Below are 20,819 nucleotides of genomic sequence, written 5' to 3' on the forward strand. Positions count from 1 at the left end.
ATAATATTATTAGATTTGAGTTAATTTGTCCCAATAAGACTGAAGTATCATTAAATTAAAAGATTTTTAAAAAAATATATGAGATGTTATTTTTAAGGGAAGATGAGGCAAATTGCCCCCAGAGACTAATAAAACTAAGACTACTTAACACATGCAACTTCTTATGTCACTTGTTATTACCCATAAATATGTTTAAAAACCTAGTTTTATTGCTCAAGAGTCAATGGCAAAAAGTGAATCCAGGGTTATAATTGAATTCAGAAGGATCTAGCTTCCAAACTCACCTCTGACACTTCACAGCTGTATACCCCTAGCTTATCTGAGTCTTAGGAAGCTCTCAGTGATCCATGAACTAAGGCAAGAACAGTAATCACCATATTGTTCGAATGAAGTTAGGACTTCTGAAGTCATCAATGCTTCCTATCAACAGTCAGCACTCTCAAAATTTGTTCAAATCATTCATTAGCCTAAGAATTATTAAATCATTTTTGTTTGAATCCCAGAAATCTCTTCTAGTGAAGATTTGGCCACAATTGTAGAAACAAAGGAATAATCCTTTTTTTTTTTTTTTTAAGTGAGGCAATTGGGGTTAAGTGACTTGCCCAGGGTCACACAGCTAATAAGTGTTAAGTGTCTAAGACCGGATTTGAACTCAGGTCCTCCTGACTCCAGGGCTGGTGCTCTATCCACTTCGTCACACAGCTACCCCTAAAAATATGTAATGCTTCATGAATCTGCATGCCATCCTTGTGCAGGGGCCATGTTAATTTTAGTATATGTGTTGCCAAAGCGAGCACGGAATAATCCATTTCTAAAAACATACTGGTTACCTAGGAAAATAAGCAACCTATTCTTTCTTTCTTGATTAAATGAGATAATATTTGTTATGCACTTAACACAGTGCCTAGCATGTAGTGGGTGCTTAATAAATATTTATTCCCCTTCTCCTTCTGCCTTTCTAATCTGAGTTTTCTTCCCCTTAGAATTTAGACGTCAATAGTATTTCTCAAACTCCTTGGAAGAAAAAACTCTCCTGAAAGAGAAAATATATATTTGAAAGTTGCAAATGACTTCCAATTTGCCATATGTTGTGCTTGTGCAGCAAACTTCCTAATGCTGCATCTTCTAGAAGGTACCTGTCTCAGGAATGAGAATGGCTGCATCAGCAATTACAGAGCCTGTTCCTGGGACCCAAAAGTTTCTATAAAGAGAGATGAAAGTTTGATTTATTTGACAAGGATTTATATCATTATCTGCTTCCCAAAAAGACTGTAGTTGGTGTATAAAAATATAACAAGCCAATTAAAAATACCAGAAGGGACAAGTTAAAAGGAGTGGAAAAATAGATGTCACTAAGCTCACGGAATGAGCTCATCCCTTCAGGCAAGCATTGAATTTAGCACTTTGTAGTATGGTGGCATCTAAGGCAAAAAGACAAACATTTTAAGTTATGATTTTTAAATTATTTGATAAAAGTATATCCAGATAAAATGGTTGTTATTAATTCATACATTTCTATTTGTATTTCATGCTTATGTAGAGGTTGTCTCTATTCTCCAGTGACACTGGCCTCGTTGCTCTTCCTGCCACAAGTCACTCCATCTCTTGATTCCATGCATTTTCACTGACTTTCTTTCATGGCTGGAATGATCTCCTTCCTATCTCTGCCTTCTGGCTTCCTCCAAATTTCAGCCAAACCCCCTCTCCTCCCACCCCTTCATGAAGCTGTTCCTATTCCCCTTTAAGGCTGGTCCCTTCTCAAAAATCATATCTAATTTATCCCATATATAACTTGTTTGCACAAAGCTGTTTACATGTTGTCTCCCCCATTATACCATGAACCCTTTGAAGTTAGGGTGTTTTTTCTACTTCCTTTGTGTCCCTAGTATGTATCAGTGTCAGCAAATAGTAGGTGCTTAATAAATACTTCTGGAGTTGACTTGAAAAAATGCTACTAACATTTCTCAATAGTGAAACTCCTAAAATATTACCCCCTTTTCTATACCCAATTTTTGGGCCTATGCAAACTTCTAAGTAGGGACATCTAGGTGGTCCAGTGGATAGAGCATTGGTCCTAGAGTCAGGAATACTCCTTTTTATGAATTCAACTATGACCTCAGATACTTCTTAGCCATGTGACCCTGGGTAAGTCACTTAATTCTGTTTGCTTCAGTTGTTCTCATCTGTAAAATGAGCTACAAAAGAAAATGGCAAACTGCTATAATATCTTTGCCAAGAAAATCCCAAAAGGGCTTAAGAAGTGTCAGACATGACTGGAACAACTAAACAACAAGGTAGGTATAAGCAACACGTAAGCCATATTCTCTTGAGGTTCAACTGCCTTCAGCAATTTATATTAATCTTGGAAACAGTCTCTCGCTAAAATATCAGAGATGGGGACCAAGGCACTTATTGACTCCTGTATTATTGCTTTATTTGTGATATTTGAGGCAAGGGGGCAACTAGGAATAGTTCCCCACATTATTTTGTTTGTTTGTTTGTTTGTGTGAGGAAATTGGGGTTAAGTGACTTGCCCAAAGTCACACAGCTAGTAAGTGTTAAGTGTCTGAGGTCAGATTTGAACTCAGGTCCTCCTAAATCCAGGGCCGGTGCTCTATCCACTGTGCCACCTAGCTGCGCCCCGCCCCCCCCCCCATATTATTTTTAAAAACCACAACCACAGTGGAGGAGTAAATAGGGATAGGGAGCACACACAGCTGACCCATCAACTAAGAGTGGAGTTTGGCAGAACTAGGTATGGAAAAGTGGAACATATCATTTTAGGAGGATGACTGCTGACCAGCTGCCATTTTCTTCCTCCTTCCTGAAAAGCAGTTGCTGAGTTTCTAGTAATTAACCCCTTTGGAGATTGAAAACACCTCCAACAATGAAGGCGTACTTATTTCCTTTTTCTCTAGTTTAAACTCTCTTTTCTACAGGAGGCCATTCCTGCCCCTTCCCTCACCCTCTCCTTAATGACTTCCCTGAGATTACCTTGTGATAAATATTTGCATATTGTCACTATATTAGAATATAAGCTTCTTGAGGGCAGAGACTGTGTTTCAAAGAAACCCTAGTGTGAAGCACAGTGCCTAGCACATAAAAGTAAGTGCTTGTAGTCTATTAGTTAATGGCTCTATGCAACTCCCTATGACTTTGAGTTGCAGAAAAGGTACTAACCTTCATTGGTAAAATGAGTTTACTCTCCTGGCAGTTTCCTACTCCAATGAAGTCAGATTTTGAGTTCCAATCCCTACAAGGCTCTGACCACAGAAGTATAATAATAATTATTATTCATATCTACTTTCACCTTTATAGAAAAGATGATACAGCTGTTTATTAGCGTAATGAGGCTGAGAAATTTCTTTCTTTTGGTAAGGTTGAATTAGATTTTAAGGAATTACAACTTCCTTTGAAACTCAAAAACATATAAGAATTTTTGATGGTGAAATGGGTAATAGGATAATATATAGTATTTGCACTGTCATGGAAACCAGCAAATTTCAAATCTTTTCTATACACCCCATTTGGGGTATTTTTTCCTTTCTGTTTCCCCTCAATGAGTCAGTAGCCTAGGATGGAAAGAAGATCTCCAAACTGCTTTAATCTATAAAATAGGCACTGTGGTCCTATAACCTATCTCAAAGAACCCATAGACCCACTCTATGGGGAACTCATGGAGAATAATATAAAATTTGACCTTGCTTTACAATTCATATGCAAAGGTCTTAATCAGAATTATGGTGACTTAAGGGATATAATCATCTCTCTTCACTATTTCTCTCCCACACTTACTTTTCTTTCTCTACAAATTATTTTGTTTAATTTAAAGACACCCTTGTGGGGACAAGAGCCGGTTGAAGGGAGACAAAGCCATTCCAGCATGAACTGTTTCAACACAGCAAGAAGTGCAATATTTGAAACCAAAGTCAGACACAAGAGTAAAGGGAGTTAATAATGGATCATCTGTAGATATGGACCCAAACATATTCTGGGCCACTGAGGTAGATCAGGGCAATGTCTTAAAATTATGATCTCAAACCTACAATCCGCTGTTTGGAATACCCTGAAGGTTTACCTTTGCAGCCTTTTGCCCCCTTGTTCAGAAGAACACATAACTGGATCAAAATGTCTTTATACAAAGGGTCCAACTGGATGAGTACTATAAACTTAAGACAGATGTGAATTTGAGTTTAAGATCACTGTTAGTTGGAAATACTTGAGAAGATTTCTATTCTTGATAAGTTTTAAAAATAGATCCCTTTTTTATTAATTAAAGTAGGTCCTTTGTGTTTGATAAAGTACTGGTGTTGTGGTGTGCTTTATTCTACTATCACATCTCAGTTTCGTTACTGTATTCCCTTCAAAAGGCCATTCCTGACTCACTCATAGACCTTGAGCTACAAGGGACCTTAGAAGCCATTTAGTCACAGCCCCTCATTTTACAAATAAAGGAACTGGGGGCAGCTAGGTTGCACAGTGGATAGAGCACCGGCCCTGGAGTCTGGAGGACCTGAGTTCAAATCCGGCCTCAGACACTTAACACTTATTAGCTGTGTGACCCTAGGCAAGTCACTTAACCCCAATTGCCTCACTAAAAAAAAAATATATATATATATATATATATATACATATATATGCATATATATGTATATATATATACACACACACACACACACACACACACACACAAATAAAGGAACTGGGGTCCAGGGAGGTTTGTTAGTTCTCTCACCAAATCACTATGTATTTACATATTTTAGTGTCTATGTGTACATATGTGTATGAATATATATTTTGTTTTGTGGTTCACTTGTTTTGGTTATGTCCAACTCTCCATGATCCCATTGGGATTTTCTTGGCAAAGATACTGGAGTGGTTTGCCATTTCCTTCTCCAGCGCATTTTACTCACTCAGGGTCATACAGCTATTAAATGTCTAAGGCCACATTTGAACTCATGAAGAGTCTTCTAAGTACAGTGATTTACCCACTGTGTCACCTAGCTGCCCAGTATATGTATGTAATTATATATACTAAATATACATATTACTATATGTTATTATAATATTATTAATATTACTATATTAGTATACATTATATTAGTACATATGTCAATTAGTATGTATTGTGTGAATATAAATGTATACACACACAATAGGTAACTTAAGAGGTGAGAACATACTAATAACTAAGGGGATAAAGAAAGGCTTCCCACAGATTAGTGGCACATGAGTTGACTCTTGCATGAAGGTGACAGGTAGAGATGAGGAAGGAGTGAATGCCTTCCAGGTCATGACTTCTTATGTGAATGCAAACAGAGAATAGACAGGATGCTGAGTTTGGTAAATGGCAAGTAGGACGGTGTAAATGGAATCCGACTGTGGAAAGGGTAAGCTAGAGAAAAATCATACAAGGCTTTCAACGTCCAACAGAAAGATTTATATTTGATTGTGGAGGCAGTCATGAGTCACTAAAGGTTACTTGGCAGGGGACTAACATGATCGGACTGGTGTTTGAGATGGATTATTTTGGCAGCCATTTGAAGGATTGATCAGAGAAGAGGGAGAATTAAAACCAAGAATCCAACTGAGAGAGTCTGTTGACATAGCCCAGACAAGAGGGGACGGGACCATAAAATAGTGATAGCATTTATTTGCTCCATTTGAGGAAATATATCCTGGCTGGAATGGATAATACAGTGGCATACTGTAGGATGAGTTGGTTGGTTGTTTTCAAGTATTAAAAAATAAAATAAAATTCTCTCTTTGAAGAATAAAAGAAAGCTAAAAATAAAATAATGGATCGGTTGTCACTAAGGAAAATCAAACTCACTGATTCTGGGATTTGGAAGGGATCTTAGGAAGAAGTAACCTAGGTAACTTGCCTAAGGTTATTGAGACAGTAAAGAAGCAGAGGTAGGATTTGAACTCAGGTCCTCCAACATCAAATCCAATGTTCTTTTTTTTTTTTGCTATATGACACTATCACTGAAGGTCTTTATCCAACTTAATCCTCTGGCTACTACAACAGTCTTAGAAAAGAAAGTGGTGTTATTCTGTACCCTAGGAGGGCTCTCAAGATGCCTCCTAAATCTAAGATTCAAGGAACCTGAGACCAACCCAAATGCCACTAACTCACTCACCAGTCTGCGGATATCCCGCTCACATTCCCTTTTTATTCGATTGATCTCATCCTGGTGAGACTGATAAGCCATGCGCAAGTCAGCAGCCTTCATCTTATCTGCTTGCATAAAATTGTTCAAAGCCTCCTCAACCTGCTTCTTCCCAGATTTTAGCTCCAATATTTCCTGCTGCAGCTTTAAGCGTTCTCCATCAAATGATTTCCGAGCTTCTTCTCTGACCTCATTCAATAAAGCTGTTTTCACTTTGTCAGCTGCACCATCTCTCAAAACATTCACTGTGGTCTGCAATCGCTGCACCTCCCCATCCTTAATTTTGACCATGCGAGCAACTTCCTGCTCATGCTGCCGGATGAGTGCCTCCCTGAGTGCCTGAAGCTCCTTCATCTTTTCTTCATGCAGTTTTGCCTTCAGCTCAGAGATGTAGGCTGTGTGTTTGTGCTGCTCCTGTTCTCTCTCTTGCTTGACTTCTTGGATTTTCTCCCGCAGCTTCCCCACCTGTAGCAATAAAGCACAGCACAGGTTAATGGATGATCACGGTCAAGACAATGGCCAAAGTCAAATGCCTGGAATCTCAAGAAAAAGTTTCAGAACTGCAACCCTCCCTTCTCTTCTCCTTTAGTATTATCTGTCAGGCAAAGACAATCTTAGCTAAGAGATGTCTCTGTTAGATGAGGCTACTTGAAAAGTATTATTTCCACATGTGTAAACATGTCTTCACTTTAATATGAAAAAATCTATAGTGAACAAATTTTGGTGAGTTGTTATCCTATAGTTGAGGCCTTAATAGTCCAAAGGAGAGTTAAGAAACCAGTTTCTGTGCCCTTCACTAAACTGAGAAATAAGCAATAGTCATGCCAACCACTCTGAGTCCCCCAAGTAGCCTCTCAAATATCCTCTGAAAACTTCTCTTTTCTGTGAAACCTACTATGAGTGAGTGAGTAGAAGTCAAGTTCACTTAAAACTTCATTTCCACTCTCATTCCAAAAAAGAATGCCTATGAAACCCAACCCACAGTAAAGCATAAATAACAATAAAAATCAAACAAAGTCATTTTGATTACCTAGATTTTACCCAGTATGTAACAGAATCATGGATTCAAAATTTTAAAAAGATCTTGATATCAATGAGTCCAACCCTATCGTTTTACAGAAAAAGAAACTGAGGTTCAGAAGAGCCTTACCAAAGAAACTCATCAAATTCCAGAATTAATAAGGGGTATGGCCTAGACTTGAACTAAGATTCTCTGGATCCAAATCCAGCACCCTCTCTCCAACGTGATAGTCTTTCTCTACATTGGTTAAGAAAACATGTGTGTACTTGTGTGCCACAAGCAAGACCCTATAAAATGTCTCACATCAAAGAAAGATCTATCCCATACATCCTGTATGCCCAGAAATGTGGTTCAATACTTTAGAGAACATAAGGAAGTATAAGCTGTAGGCCTTGGTCTCAATGAGCTTCCCAGGTACCTGGAGAGATTTTGGATGCAGTGCAGTGGATAGAGCACTGGAGTTGGAGTCAGGAAGATGTGGATGAAAATACCACATTCAAAACTAGCTAAGTGGCTCTGGCCAATTCATGTAACCTCTCTGGGCCTGTTTCATGATCTATAAAATTGAAAAAGTTGGACTCAATGGCCTTTGAGCTCCCTTCCATAATAAACATATTTTGACACTTTAGGGAACTGTCATTTCATTGGGGTTGGCCTGCCCTCTACTGATATACTTCCTCCAATTCAGTGGATAATTTTTGAGAATTGCTGTGGCCAAAAATGTCACTATCTTGCAGGTAACCTGGTGATGAGCCACTTCAAGACAAGTTAGATAATAAACCTCAAAAGAGATCAAAGAAAAAGGAAAAAGATCCAAATATGCAAACATATTTAGAGTAGTTCCTTTTGTAGAGACAAAAAACTGGAACCTCAGGTAGGTAACTATCATTTGGGAATGGATGGAAAAATTATAGTACATGAATATGATGGAATTACATTGTGCTGTATGAAATAATGAAAGGGATAGTTCCTGAGAGACTTGGCAAGATTTATATGAATTGATGCAATCAATACCAGAAAAACAAAATGGATAAAGATGTACATATTAAACAGATAGTGCTATGCTCCTGGACAGGCAGCACAATTAATTAGTCCATTAATATATTTATCTTGGACATGTGATACAGATGGATAATAAATTGGGTACAGAACTGAATAAGATATCAGGTTGGAATGAACTGAGGAAACTTCCTAGTGATTTTCACATTCCCATACTTCTTTCTGTAACAGAAAGTCATCTCTTTAACAATAACATTCTCCTGATGTCACTATGTGGATATGAATCATGGAACACCGCTCTTTCAGAAAAATTAAAATTATAAATTACCCAAAGAATAATGGACGTACACATGGCAGACTTAAAGATGTGGCAGTTAGCTGCCAGTAAGCATTTGTATGTGAAAAGTAACATAACTGACCTTGTATAAGACCAATAATGGAGGAGTAGCCATTAAGTATCAATAATAAAAAAGATAATAGCAACACCTGCATTCTGTGGCACTTTAAGGATTCCAAAGCACTTTACAAATAGTATATCATTTGATCCTTAGAAAAACCCTGGATGAGAGGCACTTTTATTATCCCCATTTTACAAATGAAGCACCTGAAGCAGACAGAGGTTAAGTGGCTTGCTCAGAGTCACACAGCAAGGAAGTATCTGAGGCTGGATTTGAACTCCAGTTTTATTGACTCATCAAGAATGAAATACAAAGTGGGCAACTAGGTGTCACAGTAGATAAAGCACAGACCCTGGATTCAGGAGGACCTGAGTTAAAATCCGGCCTCAGACACTTGACACTTACTAGCTGTGTGACCCTGGGCAAGTCACTTAGCCCTCATTGCCCAGCCAAAATAAAAAAAGAATGAAACACAAGATAGAAACAGCCAGAGTCATATGTTGGCACTCCCAATGATAAAAAAAGATCCACAGGAAAGTTGTTATTGCCTAGAGAGTTCACAAGTAAACCCCAATACAAGCCACAATAAGAAAAGTGTGGAGGAGCTGTAATTTTCATCAGTGAAAAGAATACTTCATCAAATTCACTGATTTACCAAAGTACCAAGGCTATGGAGACAAGCAGTAGAATATCTGAAATTTAGAGTCAACCCAAACCAATTTAACCCAACATATATTTGGTAAGTATACATTGTGGCACTTTGCTAGGAGTTAGGAATAAAAATAAAAGATAAAAAACAGTCCTTTCCCTCAATGAGCTTACACTCTACTGAGGAATGATACAAAATGTTGAAAGACAAACATATATAAAATTGTTTAAGGATGAAGTCAACACTGACAACTAAAGGAATCAGGAGAAGGGCCTTAGAGATCACCTCTTTAATTTTTAAGAAGCAGAAAATAAAGCTCAGAGAAGTTCAATGACTTGCAAATAGTAGACATAACAGTTAATAGCAGAGTTGGTACTAAGATTCTAGGGCTTTTGCCTCCAGCTTACAAGCTCCTTCCACTACATGTGTTTTTCTCTCCATAAGTGGGTTCCACAGTCCTCCTGGTAGTGAGTTCTCTTGTCTTACTGTGAATGAGACAGTGATAATATGTAATTAAAAGTTAATAGATACCATTGGCCTACTCTGTATATATTCAGAGTGTTGTATCACCACCACCACCACCATCCAGTGAAATGCAGCCTTCTTTTACATGCTAAGATGATCTGGATCAAGAACTAATCTACACTACAGGAAGAAAGACCTCTGTGGCCCTGGATGTGGGGGCTTCCAGGAGAAATCAAGAAGGTGGAGAGAGGTACATCTACACTGCTCTAAGGGGAAGCATAATCAGTTGTCCATACTGCCAGTAATGCTGCTGCTGGTAGCCATGATGGGGCACTGAACTTTGGTGGTCAAGTGATCCAACAAATTGACTTTTTGAATCTCCAGCACTTAGCAGTGTCTGACTCATAGTTAGCAGTTAATAAATATTGATTGATTGATATGCATAAAGTTAGAGAAGTTAGGGCTAGATACCTTATTTTCATATTTGTTGGATGTTATTTTTATTTGTGGAAGTCTCCAAAGAGTTTAAGCCAGAAGTGGGAAAAGACTGGAGGTATCAAACTCCACACTGGCAGGCCATGACTCTCCAGTGTGGCCGAAACCAGAAAATGTAATTAAAATGTAAATGTAAAATGTGACAAAATAAATATAAATACAACATAGATGATGTCAATTTGTGGTTTTCTAAGACAATATGTGTCCTTTAGGGATCTGTTTCTATTTGAACTTTATAGTCCTAAACTAGAGGACAATGTTTTTTTCATCACACAGGGCAAAGATGAAGAGATGATGGACACATTTATTTATAAAAAAAATTTCTCCAACATATCCTGTATCTTGTTTATATATAACTGTTTGTTTGCATGATCTCTCCCCATTAGACTCTGAGTTCCTGGAGAGCAGAGACTTGTTTGTCTGTTTTTATCCCCACTGACTAAAGTTGGGGTTTAATACATGATCATTGACCAACTGACTGACATTTATGTGAGTTTTTTTAAACAGAGAAGACCTGGGTTTAAGGCACTGATGTGGTTTAAAGCTCAGCCAAGATCCAATTGTTAAATTTTCAGTGTAAGCCTTTAAACCTTAGTAATCTAAAAATACTACAATCAGAGCATGATTTATTGATTGTCTAGACTTAAGAAAGCAAAGGGTAAAATGTTAATAGTGTAGGCTAAACTTGGAAATATATATGTATATTGTGGGGAGGGGCCTTGTCAAACACTTATCAGCACACTACCAGCTTAAACATTACCTCTGACATGTATGGACTATGGGATTAGGGGCAAGGCATTTAAATTGTTCATCTATAATTGTATATCTTTTCCACTATAAGAATTCTACCAATGGATTAAATTAGACATTAGAAAAACAAAAAGGTTTATCCCTGAAAAAGCAACAATGCCCTAGAAAGCCCTAAAATGGGAATCCCAAGTCACGAGCTTTTCTTGTGTGTCTGTGTCAGTCTTTGTCTCTTGTTCTGAATGTCTGGGTCTCCATATGGATCTCTGTAGCTCTCTGTCCAACTCTGTCAATCTTTCTGCAATTCCTTATGTCCCCCCTTTTCATTCCCCTTTTCCTTTCATTAGCCATACAATAGAAATAAAAGTATATTTATTCTAGCTCTAGTTACTTATCATTTTATTATTTTTTTTATATAATCCAGGTTCAAATGTGGAGCATTTCCACAATATCCTCCTCTTTGGAGAGACTGCTGAAATAGTGCCCTGGTCCTCTGTGCAGGATGGAGTTGGAGGGAAAACTAGGGAGAAGAGAAGCCTTCTTGCTTCCTGCTTCAAAGGAGAACACATGCAGTTCAAGATTTTGTTTAAGAAGAGACCCAGAGAGAGAGAATAGATTTTAGAAATGAGATAGATATAGAGGGAAATCCAGCTCCTCAGCATTTCTTTAATTTCCAGCTTTCCTTCCTAGATACTTCAGGGAATTTCTGCTTGAGTGGGATCCAGGCCTCCCTCTCTCTTGGTTAAGCTAAGATCTCTCACTCCCTTTGGAACAATTCATTCACTCTGTATTTGTCTGGTATATTCTTTTTCTTTTCTTTTTTTTTTTTTTGGTGAGGCAATTGGGGTTAAGTGACTTGCCCAGGGTCACACAGCCAGTAAGTGTCAAGTGTCTGAGGCCGGATTTGAACTCAGGTCCTCCTGAATCCAGGGCCAGTGCTCTATCCACTGCGCCACCTAGCTGCCCCTGTCTGGTATATTCTAATCCATATAAATTGTCTGATTTTTGTTTGTTCTCCACTTAGATAAATGGGTTTTCTCCCTGTTCACTATATGTAATGGTCTTTCATATTAATAGCATTTGGTGGGCAGGGGTGAATCCTTAGGATATAAACATAGGTTATATTCCTTCATCTATAGGGGTTAGCAACTAAGAAATTGGCTTGAGTCCAAGGAAAAAAATAATTCTCCCCAATTAACAATATTTAACGGAACAAATAGATATAATTCTAGTCCAGTGCCTTTCTCTGTGGCAAACATAGTGGCAAGCCTTGAGACCCTTTCTTTTGTTCCTCTCCAGTCAGGAATCAATGTCTCCCCAGGAGAGAAGTGGGCATCACTGAAGTATCTATCAACCCCTCCCTGAAAGTTACATTTAGACAAACCTATGTTAATATATTGATACCCAAATGGGCAATACATATACTCTACATTTATTTTTATGTTATTTACTTTTATATCCACTGATCCTTACATCTCCAATGTCTCCCTCTTTGCTGGCTCCTTCTCTTTTGTCTAAAAGATGAGTTTAAAAAGCATTAATTAAGTGCCTTCTATGTTCTAAAAGACAAAAGAAAATTCCTGTCCCCAAGGAACTCAAGAATTAACGGAGGAGGCAAGGTGTAAACAACTCTGTACAAACCAGATATATACAAGATAAACTGAGATAATCTCAGAAGGGAGGCACTAGAATTAAGGGAAATCAGGAGATGTTTCTGCTTGAAGGTAGGATTTTATAGATGACATAGAGAAAGTGAGGGAAGCCAGAAGGCCAAAGATGAGGACGTAGAGAATTCCAGGCATGGGGAAGAGCTAGAGAAAATGCCAAGAGCTGGAAGATAGGTTCAAGGAACAGAGAGGAGCCCAGATTGGCTGGCTGTTAGACCAAGTGGAAAGGAGTGAGATTTAAGAAGAAGAAATGTCAGAAGGAGTCAGGTTACAAAGGAATTTAAAAATCAAGAGGCCAAGTTACTCCTCCTTGAAAACAACAATAACCATCAAACCATTTCCATTGGCTCTATGTCCTTACTTTTTCTTTCATTTCACCCATTTTTCACTTCATGCATTCACTATTAAAGCAGATAATCAACTCAACCAACTCCAATGGACTTCTATTGCCTTGGGAAAAAATGAACTCTGCTTTAATTTTTAAAGCTCTTCACAACCTGGATCTAACATCTATTTCTAGTCTCATTAGACATGATTCCCTCCTCTGACATTCTGTGATTTAGCTGAACTGATCTTCTATCTATTTCTCACACACTATACTCCATCTCCCCTCTCTGAGCCTTAGGACTGAATATCCCACATTCTTGAAATGCCCTCTCTGCTCTCCTCACCTCTATCTCAAAGAATACCTCTCTTCCTTCAAGATGAAGGTCAAGGCCCAAATTCTACATGAAGCCTTTTGTGATTCCCTGCCAATTCCAGTGCCGTCCCTTTGAATTTATCTTGTATTTAACAATTTGACTTTATTTTGTTTATATTTGTTCTTTATATTGATACATGTCTCTGTTGCCTTGGTCAATTAGAATGCAAGCTCTTTGTAATTTGGATTGTTTTATTTCTTGACCTTGTATTCCCAGTGCCTAGCACATTATTGGGCACTTAGTAGGAACTTGAGAAATGTTTGCTGAAGGATTAATTGATTGATTGATGGTGTATTCTACTTTTGCTACTTCTATTTCCTAACAACCCTTTCACTCCTAATGTCTTGGACACTTACTTTTGACCCTTCATTCTTTCCAGGGTTACCAATAACATCATAATTGCCAAATCTAACTGTCATTTCTCAGGCCTCATATTCCTTTATCTTTTTACAACACCTGAGGATGCTGACTAGATGCTCCTACACAATGGGTGCATTGAAAGATGACAGAGTACACAAAGAATGGAGTGATAGTGTGATACCAGAGGTGGGGGGTGGTGGGGAGTGGCAGGGCAGAGAAGGAAGAGTAGTCTGTCTTTGACTATTCCATCATGAGCCTGTTTTGGGTTTTTTTGTTGTTGTTGTTGTTGTTTTTAGTGAGGCAATTGGGGTTAAGTGACTTGCCCAGGGTCACACATCTAGTAAGTGTTAAGTGTCTGAGGCCGGATTTGAACTCAGGTACTCCTGAATCCAGGGCTGGTGCTCTATCCACTGCTCCATCTAGCTGCCCTGAGACTGTTATTTTTAACATAGATTTATGGTAAAAATGTACAATTCAACTGATTCAGTTCAATGAAAAGCTACAAATTTTTTATTTGAATTCATACCTATCTCACAAACTTTAAGTACAAACAGGTAGTAGATATGTTATGGGAAACTAAAATATTAAAAAAAACCTTTTACAATTATATAACCCTCCTGTCTCTGCCTTCTATCCCATTTCACTATTCCCTATGGTTAATATTATGAAAAATCTATTTTTTATCTATTTTATAAAACATGACTTGGATGATTCACCAGTAATATTAAAGATTGCAATCTAATTTCAAATACCAAATTCTTCATTCCTCAATGTATGAACACAATAAGGAAAGCATTCATTTTAAAAACTGAACTGAACCTGTGCCCTCTACAGAAAATGGCATTATAAAAATGGACAAGAGAAAGAAAACTTAGAAGCAAAGTATTTTAAAGCTATTTTTTAATAAAAAAGACACTCTTCTGAAAGCATCAATCAAATCAATTCAAGAAGTTGAACAAGTGCTGTCTGAAATTGAACAACTTTGTCATCACCAAGAAATGCCCTTCCCTAATTATATTTGAGGGACTTGGTAGGTGATGTGTTATAAGATAAATGCTACAACAAAAGCCTCCACTTGCCACTGAGGCTGTGACTTAGAGAGGGCTTTAGTTCTGAAGTATGCATGGACCTCATAGCAGATAAGATCCCTCAGGGAAAAGCTGCTCTACCCATTCACAAGGAAAATCAGGCAGTCAGGCTTTAGGCTTGGACCTGTCACTCCTTAAAGCTGTCACGGTTTAAGGATCGTCATGTTGAGAAAAAAAGGACAGTCATGCTGTTGTTATGGCCAATCAATCAACAATCATTTATTAATTGCCTACTACATTCCAGGAACTGTAGGTATAAAAATAAAACTTAAATAGTCCTTACCCTCAAGGAGCTTACAATCTAATGGAGGAGGCAACACGCAAATAAATGTATACAAAGAAGCTATATATAGGATAAATAGGAAATAATTAAGAGAAGGAAGGCAAATGGTATATAGAAATCTTTTAAAATGTTTGTTGATTGTTGCCTGGCAAATGAATTAAATTAGAATGGTGGTGGTGGTGGTATGAATGTAGATAAGGGGACAAATGCAAAGAGTGTTGTGAAAATAGAACAGACAAGACTTGGCAATTGATTAGCTATGTGGAGTGAGAGAAAGTGAGGAGATGAGGCTGACTCCACCATTATGAGTATACATACTTGGAAGGTTGGTAATGCCCTCAGAATAACTAAGAAAGTTCATAAGATTCATGGGCTTTAGAGGAAATCTGAGTTCTCTTTTGGATATGTATAATTTAAGATGTCTTTTGGTATGCCCAGTTCAAAATGTCCAAGAAACACTTGGTGATGTAGGAACAGAAGTCAAGAGAGAAACTGGTATTATAGAAAGTGTGTGCATTAAAAAAAAATACCCCCCAAAAAGAAAGTGTGTAAGCTTTGTTTATATATATGTTACACATACACACATACATATATACATATATATAAATAAGCATACACATATATATGCATGTGCATATATAAACACACATAAATATGTGTCTATATGTATATATATAAACACACAAATATATACATACACATGCTTACTAAAACTTTAAGTGCACTATGATTTTTGGTACCCCTGACTATGCATTTATGTGTATGTTCACACAAATACATATGTGTGTATGTATGTAGGTATGTATGTATTTGAGAATCATCTGAAGAGAGATAATTGGGTCCATAGGAACTAATGAAGTTACTAAGTGAGAAGGTTTTGGAGATAGATGGGCTAAGACAGAAGAATGTATTATAACAATTAGAGGGCAGGATGGTACAATGAATAGAATGCAGGACTGAAATCTTGATTTTGACACTATTTGTGTGACACCAGGAAAGCCACTAAATCTCTCTCTAAGCCTCAGTTTTTTATGGGTAGAATGTGATATTGAACTACATTTTAAAATGGCTAGAGTTCTGGGGCTGTCATCAAGAAGACCTGAGTTAAAATCCAGCCTCAGACACTTACTAGCTGTGTGACCCTGGGAATGGCACTTAACCCTATTTACCTCAGTTTCCTTATCTATAAAATGAACTAGAAAAGAAAGTGGCAAACCACTCCAGGATTTTTGCCAATAATGCTCCAAAAAGGGTCAAGAAGAGTTGAACACAATTGAAAAGGACTAAAGAACAACAAAAAAGCCTCAGTTCCCTTATGGGTAGATTGAAGATATTGGACTATATGACCTCTGAAAGCCCTTCCAATTTTAAATCTATAATTCTGTGATTTGAATGATGATCTGGCAAAGGAGACTGAAGAACACTTAAATAAATAAAGAATGGAGATATTGTGTCATGGAAATCTAGAGAGAAAAGGGTATCTCAGGATATTTTGGTCAGTAATATCAAGAAAAGGGATCAAGAAAGATGCAAATTGAGGGCATCAGTTTGGAAATGAAGAAATCATTATTAGCTTTGCAAAGTACCATTTTGGATGATTAATGAGGTTCATTAGAACCTCAGGGGTTTAGAAGTGAGAAGAGAAGTGTGTGTGTGCATGGGAGGCGGGAGTTAATATAGATAGAGTTTTCCAGGATTTTGGTTGTGAAATAAGATAAGATGGATAATGTTAGTGGGGATGCTAGGACAAAGACAGGGTCTTTAAAGGATAAATAATACCTGGGTTTCTTTGCAGGCTTCCAAATATGTCATGAAATAGGAAGAGACTGAAGACTAGAGAATGAAGGGTTAGCAATCTGAAGGAAGACACAGGAGGGGATGGGATCAAGGATAAGAGGAGAGAAATTGACCTTGACATGGCATAGGGACCACGTTTATCCAGACTGGAATAAAGGAAGAAAGCTTCCTTCCTTAAGATTCCATGGAGGCAGCTAGGTGGCGCAGTGGATAAAGCACCAGCCCTGGATTCAGGAGGACCTGAGTTCAAATCCAGCCTCAGACACTTGACACTAGCTGTGTGACCCTAGGCAAGTCACTTAACCCCCATTGCCCCGCAAAAAAAAAAAAAAAAGATTCCGTGAAATTTGATTTATTACGTTTTCTCTGAGCTACTTAATTACCAATTACCTTTGCTTCCTAAGAATTCTTACATGTTTATTAGCACCTTTCCCATGTACTTATCTTTTATATTGTATGTGATTTTTATTCAAGCCTTATTTCCCTACAAGACTTTGAGGGGAAAAACCTTATCCTGCAATGTCACATGTGCAAATCCTTAAGCACCCAGGACAGATCACTTATTAATATGGTTAATTAATATATTTTCACAGGATTTAGTTAGAAGAGATCTTAGTAATCATACAGTCCAGGGGTTCTTCATCTTCTTCATCTTGTGTGTGTGTGTGTGTGTGTGTGTGTGTTATAGACCCCTTCTCAGAATATTATTTTTTAAATAAGGGAAGGGAATGTAAACTTCAGTTAAAGGTTGATAAAAATAAAGATGCAATTTTTCCCATGCAAATTCACTGACCCTTTGAAATCTATCCAGAAACCCTGTGAGGATCCATGGATCCCAAATTAAGAATCTGAGATTTATTTCAACTTGCTAAGTAAGTTAAATGACTCTCCCCTTGTGGTAAATAGTAGTCTCCATCCTGACTTGCCACTGGTAGTAAGGGGCAGTGCCAGGATTTTAACCTTAATCTTCTGACTACTCCAGATCAAGAGTTCTTTCCACAAATGTTTGATCTGGGTGTTTACTTTCCTTTCTGTCTTTTAATGTATCCTCCTGCTGAGGACCATGTTTTCCAAATGGAATTATCGTTACAAACACATGCTGGGAGAAAGCAATTACAGTATTAGCAGACAAAAGATGCCATAGGCAGGCATATCACATGACTTCATGATCATTATCAATACAGAAAATAGATTTCAACAAAATGAGGTTTTCATGACTCCACAGCAACTGGGTGAGCCAGGTTGTTTTGTTTTCTGTGTTTTTAAATAAGCCAATTCAGTTAAAAATTCAAACTGGTTTCATAGGTATACCACATAGCTCCAAATGATAATTTTCCTGTTTTGAGAAGATTGTATTGGTGATTACTTAAGAAAAAAATGGACTGGATGGTTTCAATGTTTCTTAAAGACTAAAAGTACACCAAAAATAAGCTTCCCAAAAGCTATAAATCAATTCAATCTTAAACATTTACTTAGGTATTAAGTGAACACAGAGTAAACAGAAGGTACAGTTAGACCCTTAAAGTTCTTATAGTCTGCCTATACACTAAATACTCAGAAAACAGTGATGGGTAGATGATGCCCAAGTGCCCATATGGGTCTGTTGTACATATGAGAATCTAAGCATTTTAAGAGTTCAATGAAGGATGACATCAGTGAAGTCAAAACAAGAATGATGACATGCTGGGGGTTAGTTCTCCTGGACCTAATGCCAGTGCCCAACTTGGCTTCCTAAACTCCCTCTTTTAGCCCCAAGCCCCAAGATTCTCTGGCTATCTGGCCTTTTAGAGGTGTCTTCCTATGAGGTTATGGTGGGCTCCCCCCTACCTGGCTTGAGGACCCATGAAGAGTAGGACTCCAAGGACCACAGGGGAGGTGGTTGCATGGACTCACTTGATTAGCCACCACTCCCTTCCTCCCTACTTTCACCTCCTCTCCATGGTAAACTCAGCTCTAGCTTTCTCCAGTCCCTATCATTTTCTGCCATCCATTAACTTTATACCTTCTGGTACCCTTCTCTCCTATGGTTTACAACACTGGATTTAGAGTTAGAGGAGCTTGTTGGAATCCAGGGCCTGCTACATACTAGCTGTGTACCCTTAGACAACTTTGAACAAGTTGAGGGGACAAGTACCAGGCTCATTACAGGAGTGTTGTTGAGTCTATGGATTTAGAGCAACTGTAGAGTTCCCTGGAGAAGGGGGAACTTATATAAAGAAGGCTTAGAATTAAATCTCTATGGGCTCAGTGATGAATCCCTTCAAAATTATTTGTTGTATGTCATAAACCTATTCTTTGTACCTGCAAAGGAACTGAAGGCATGGGAATGAAAAGTTGAAATGAATCAGCTTCAGATATTTCTGCAGAGGACACATTCTATGGGGGTTCAGGCCATACAGATACTTATAAACCTTCAAGACTTAACCTTGGTCTATGTAAGTCTAACCATTCAATAATGGGCCACAGATGACGAGTTATCTATCTCTTTCTCTATTTCTCCTTGTTCTGCTTTCTCTGTCTCTCTGTCAGCATCTCAGTGTCTGTCTGTCTGTCTGTCATCCTGTCTGTCTCTGTTTCTCTGTCTTTCTCTCTCTGTCTCTCTGTCTGGCTGTCTGGCTCTCTCTTTCTCTCTCTCTCTCTGTCTCTCTGTTTCTTTGTCTCTGTCTCTGTCTCTGTCTCTCTGTCTCTGTCTCTCTCTCTCTCACACACACACACACACACACACACACACACACACACACACACACACTCACATCTTCCAAAGATTAGGGGAACTGTAGTAATATGCTGAAAAAGAACATTGAGATAGAATGTGGCATAGAAGATACTATGATACCATCTTGGACTTGTAAGCAGGAAGAACTGTGCTTGAATCCAAACACTGGCACTTATTACTTGTTTAACTAAGAGCACGTGACTTCAACTTTCTAAGTCTGTTTCCTTATCTACATGGGGTGATGAACACAATACCTGTAGTACCTACTTTCCAAGATTTATGCAAGGCTAAATGAGATAAAGTATGTAAAGTACTTTCTAAGCATTAAAGAATTCAATAAATGTCAACTATTATTATTACCCACACACTCTGGTCCAGCCAAACTGCCCTACTTGCTATTCCCCACAAACAGTAGTCCACTTCCACCTGTGTGCTCATGATATTTCTTGCAATAGATATTAACTCCTTATATGGAGCTTTTTTTTCTTTGTATCACAAGAGTTCAGCACAATAGCTGGCACTTGGAGGGTGCTTAATAAATGCTTGCTCATTGATTGAGTATTAATGCTATTTCAAATTTTTCATTGTTATGTTTGATATAGATCAGATTGACACAATCCAGAGACAACCTGATATCTTCCCATTATCCTTTTATTTTTGCTCAATATTCACTTAACCATTTGTGAACTGATAAAATGATTGATTTATGTAATCAAAATATTTGGGTTTAGGCTCATCCTGGGGACACTCGCTGAAAGCATCTTTAGGACGACTCCAACAATAGACAAGATGACATGGATCATATATACTTCTTCCTTTTTCCACATGGGTTTGATTTTTATGGCTACATCTCATGTCTGAGATAAAGAAGTTGATAATGATGATGAATGGATATTCTAACCTCTACTTTTCTCACATCCATCCCCTTACATTTCACACAGATTCACTAGACTTGTTTTGAATCTCCTCCCCGCCTTGAGGAGATGACTGCACTGTACAGGGATGTGCCAGCTGCCAGAGTACACACAAAGTGTAAATAAGGCACAATTGCTGCCTTCTTGTAACACACAATCTAGTAAGAAGATATGACAAGTACACATTGATGAAAATGCACAGTATCGCTGCATGGCAAATTCATTAAAGGAATGTAAAACAAAGTGCTATAAATGGTTCAGTGGTAGAAAACATAACTAATAACTGTTATTTCTGTGTCCTTTTCAAATTGTGCCAAAAGAGCCTTTAGCAACTTCCTCTTATCAA

General features: G+C 38.0%; 1 protein-coding gene and 1 pseudogene across 7 annotated transcripts in view; both read right to left on the reverse strand.

Annotated features, from left to right (window-relative positions):
• The window catches only part of JAKMIP1 (janus kinase and microtubule interacting protein 1), a 249,332-nt gene that overhangs the window by 100,224 nt on the left and 128,289 nt on the right, over positions 1–20,819 (reverse strand). For all 7 annotated transcript variants that reach the window (XM_043969801.1, XM_043969803.1, XM_043969798.1 and 4 more), the window contains one exon: positions 6,144–6,638. In XM_043969801.1, coding sequence (XP_043825736.1) covers positions 6,144–6,638 — 495 coding nt within the window. The remainder of the gene's footprint in view (positions 1–6,143; positions 6,639–20,819) is intronic.
• On the reverse strand, positions 711–797 carry LOC122733125 (annotated as a pseudogene).

This window comes from Dromiciops gliroides, chromosome 6 (assembly GCF_019393635.1).
Source record: "Dromiciops gliroides isolate mDroGli1 chromosome 6, mDroGli1.pri, whole genome shotgun sequence".
NCBI classification, from domain to species: Eukaryota; Metazoa; Chordata; class Mammalia; order Microbiotheria; family Microbiotheriidae; genus Dromiciops; species Dromiciops gliroides.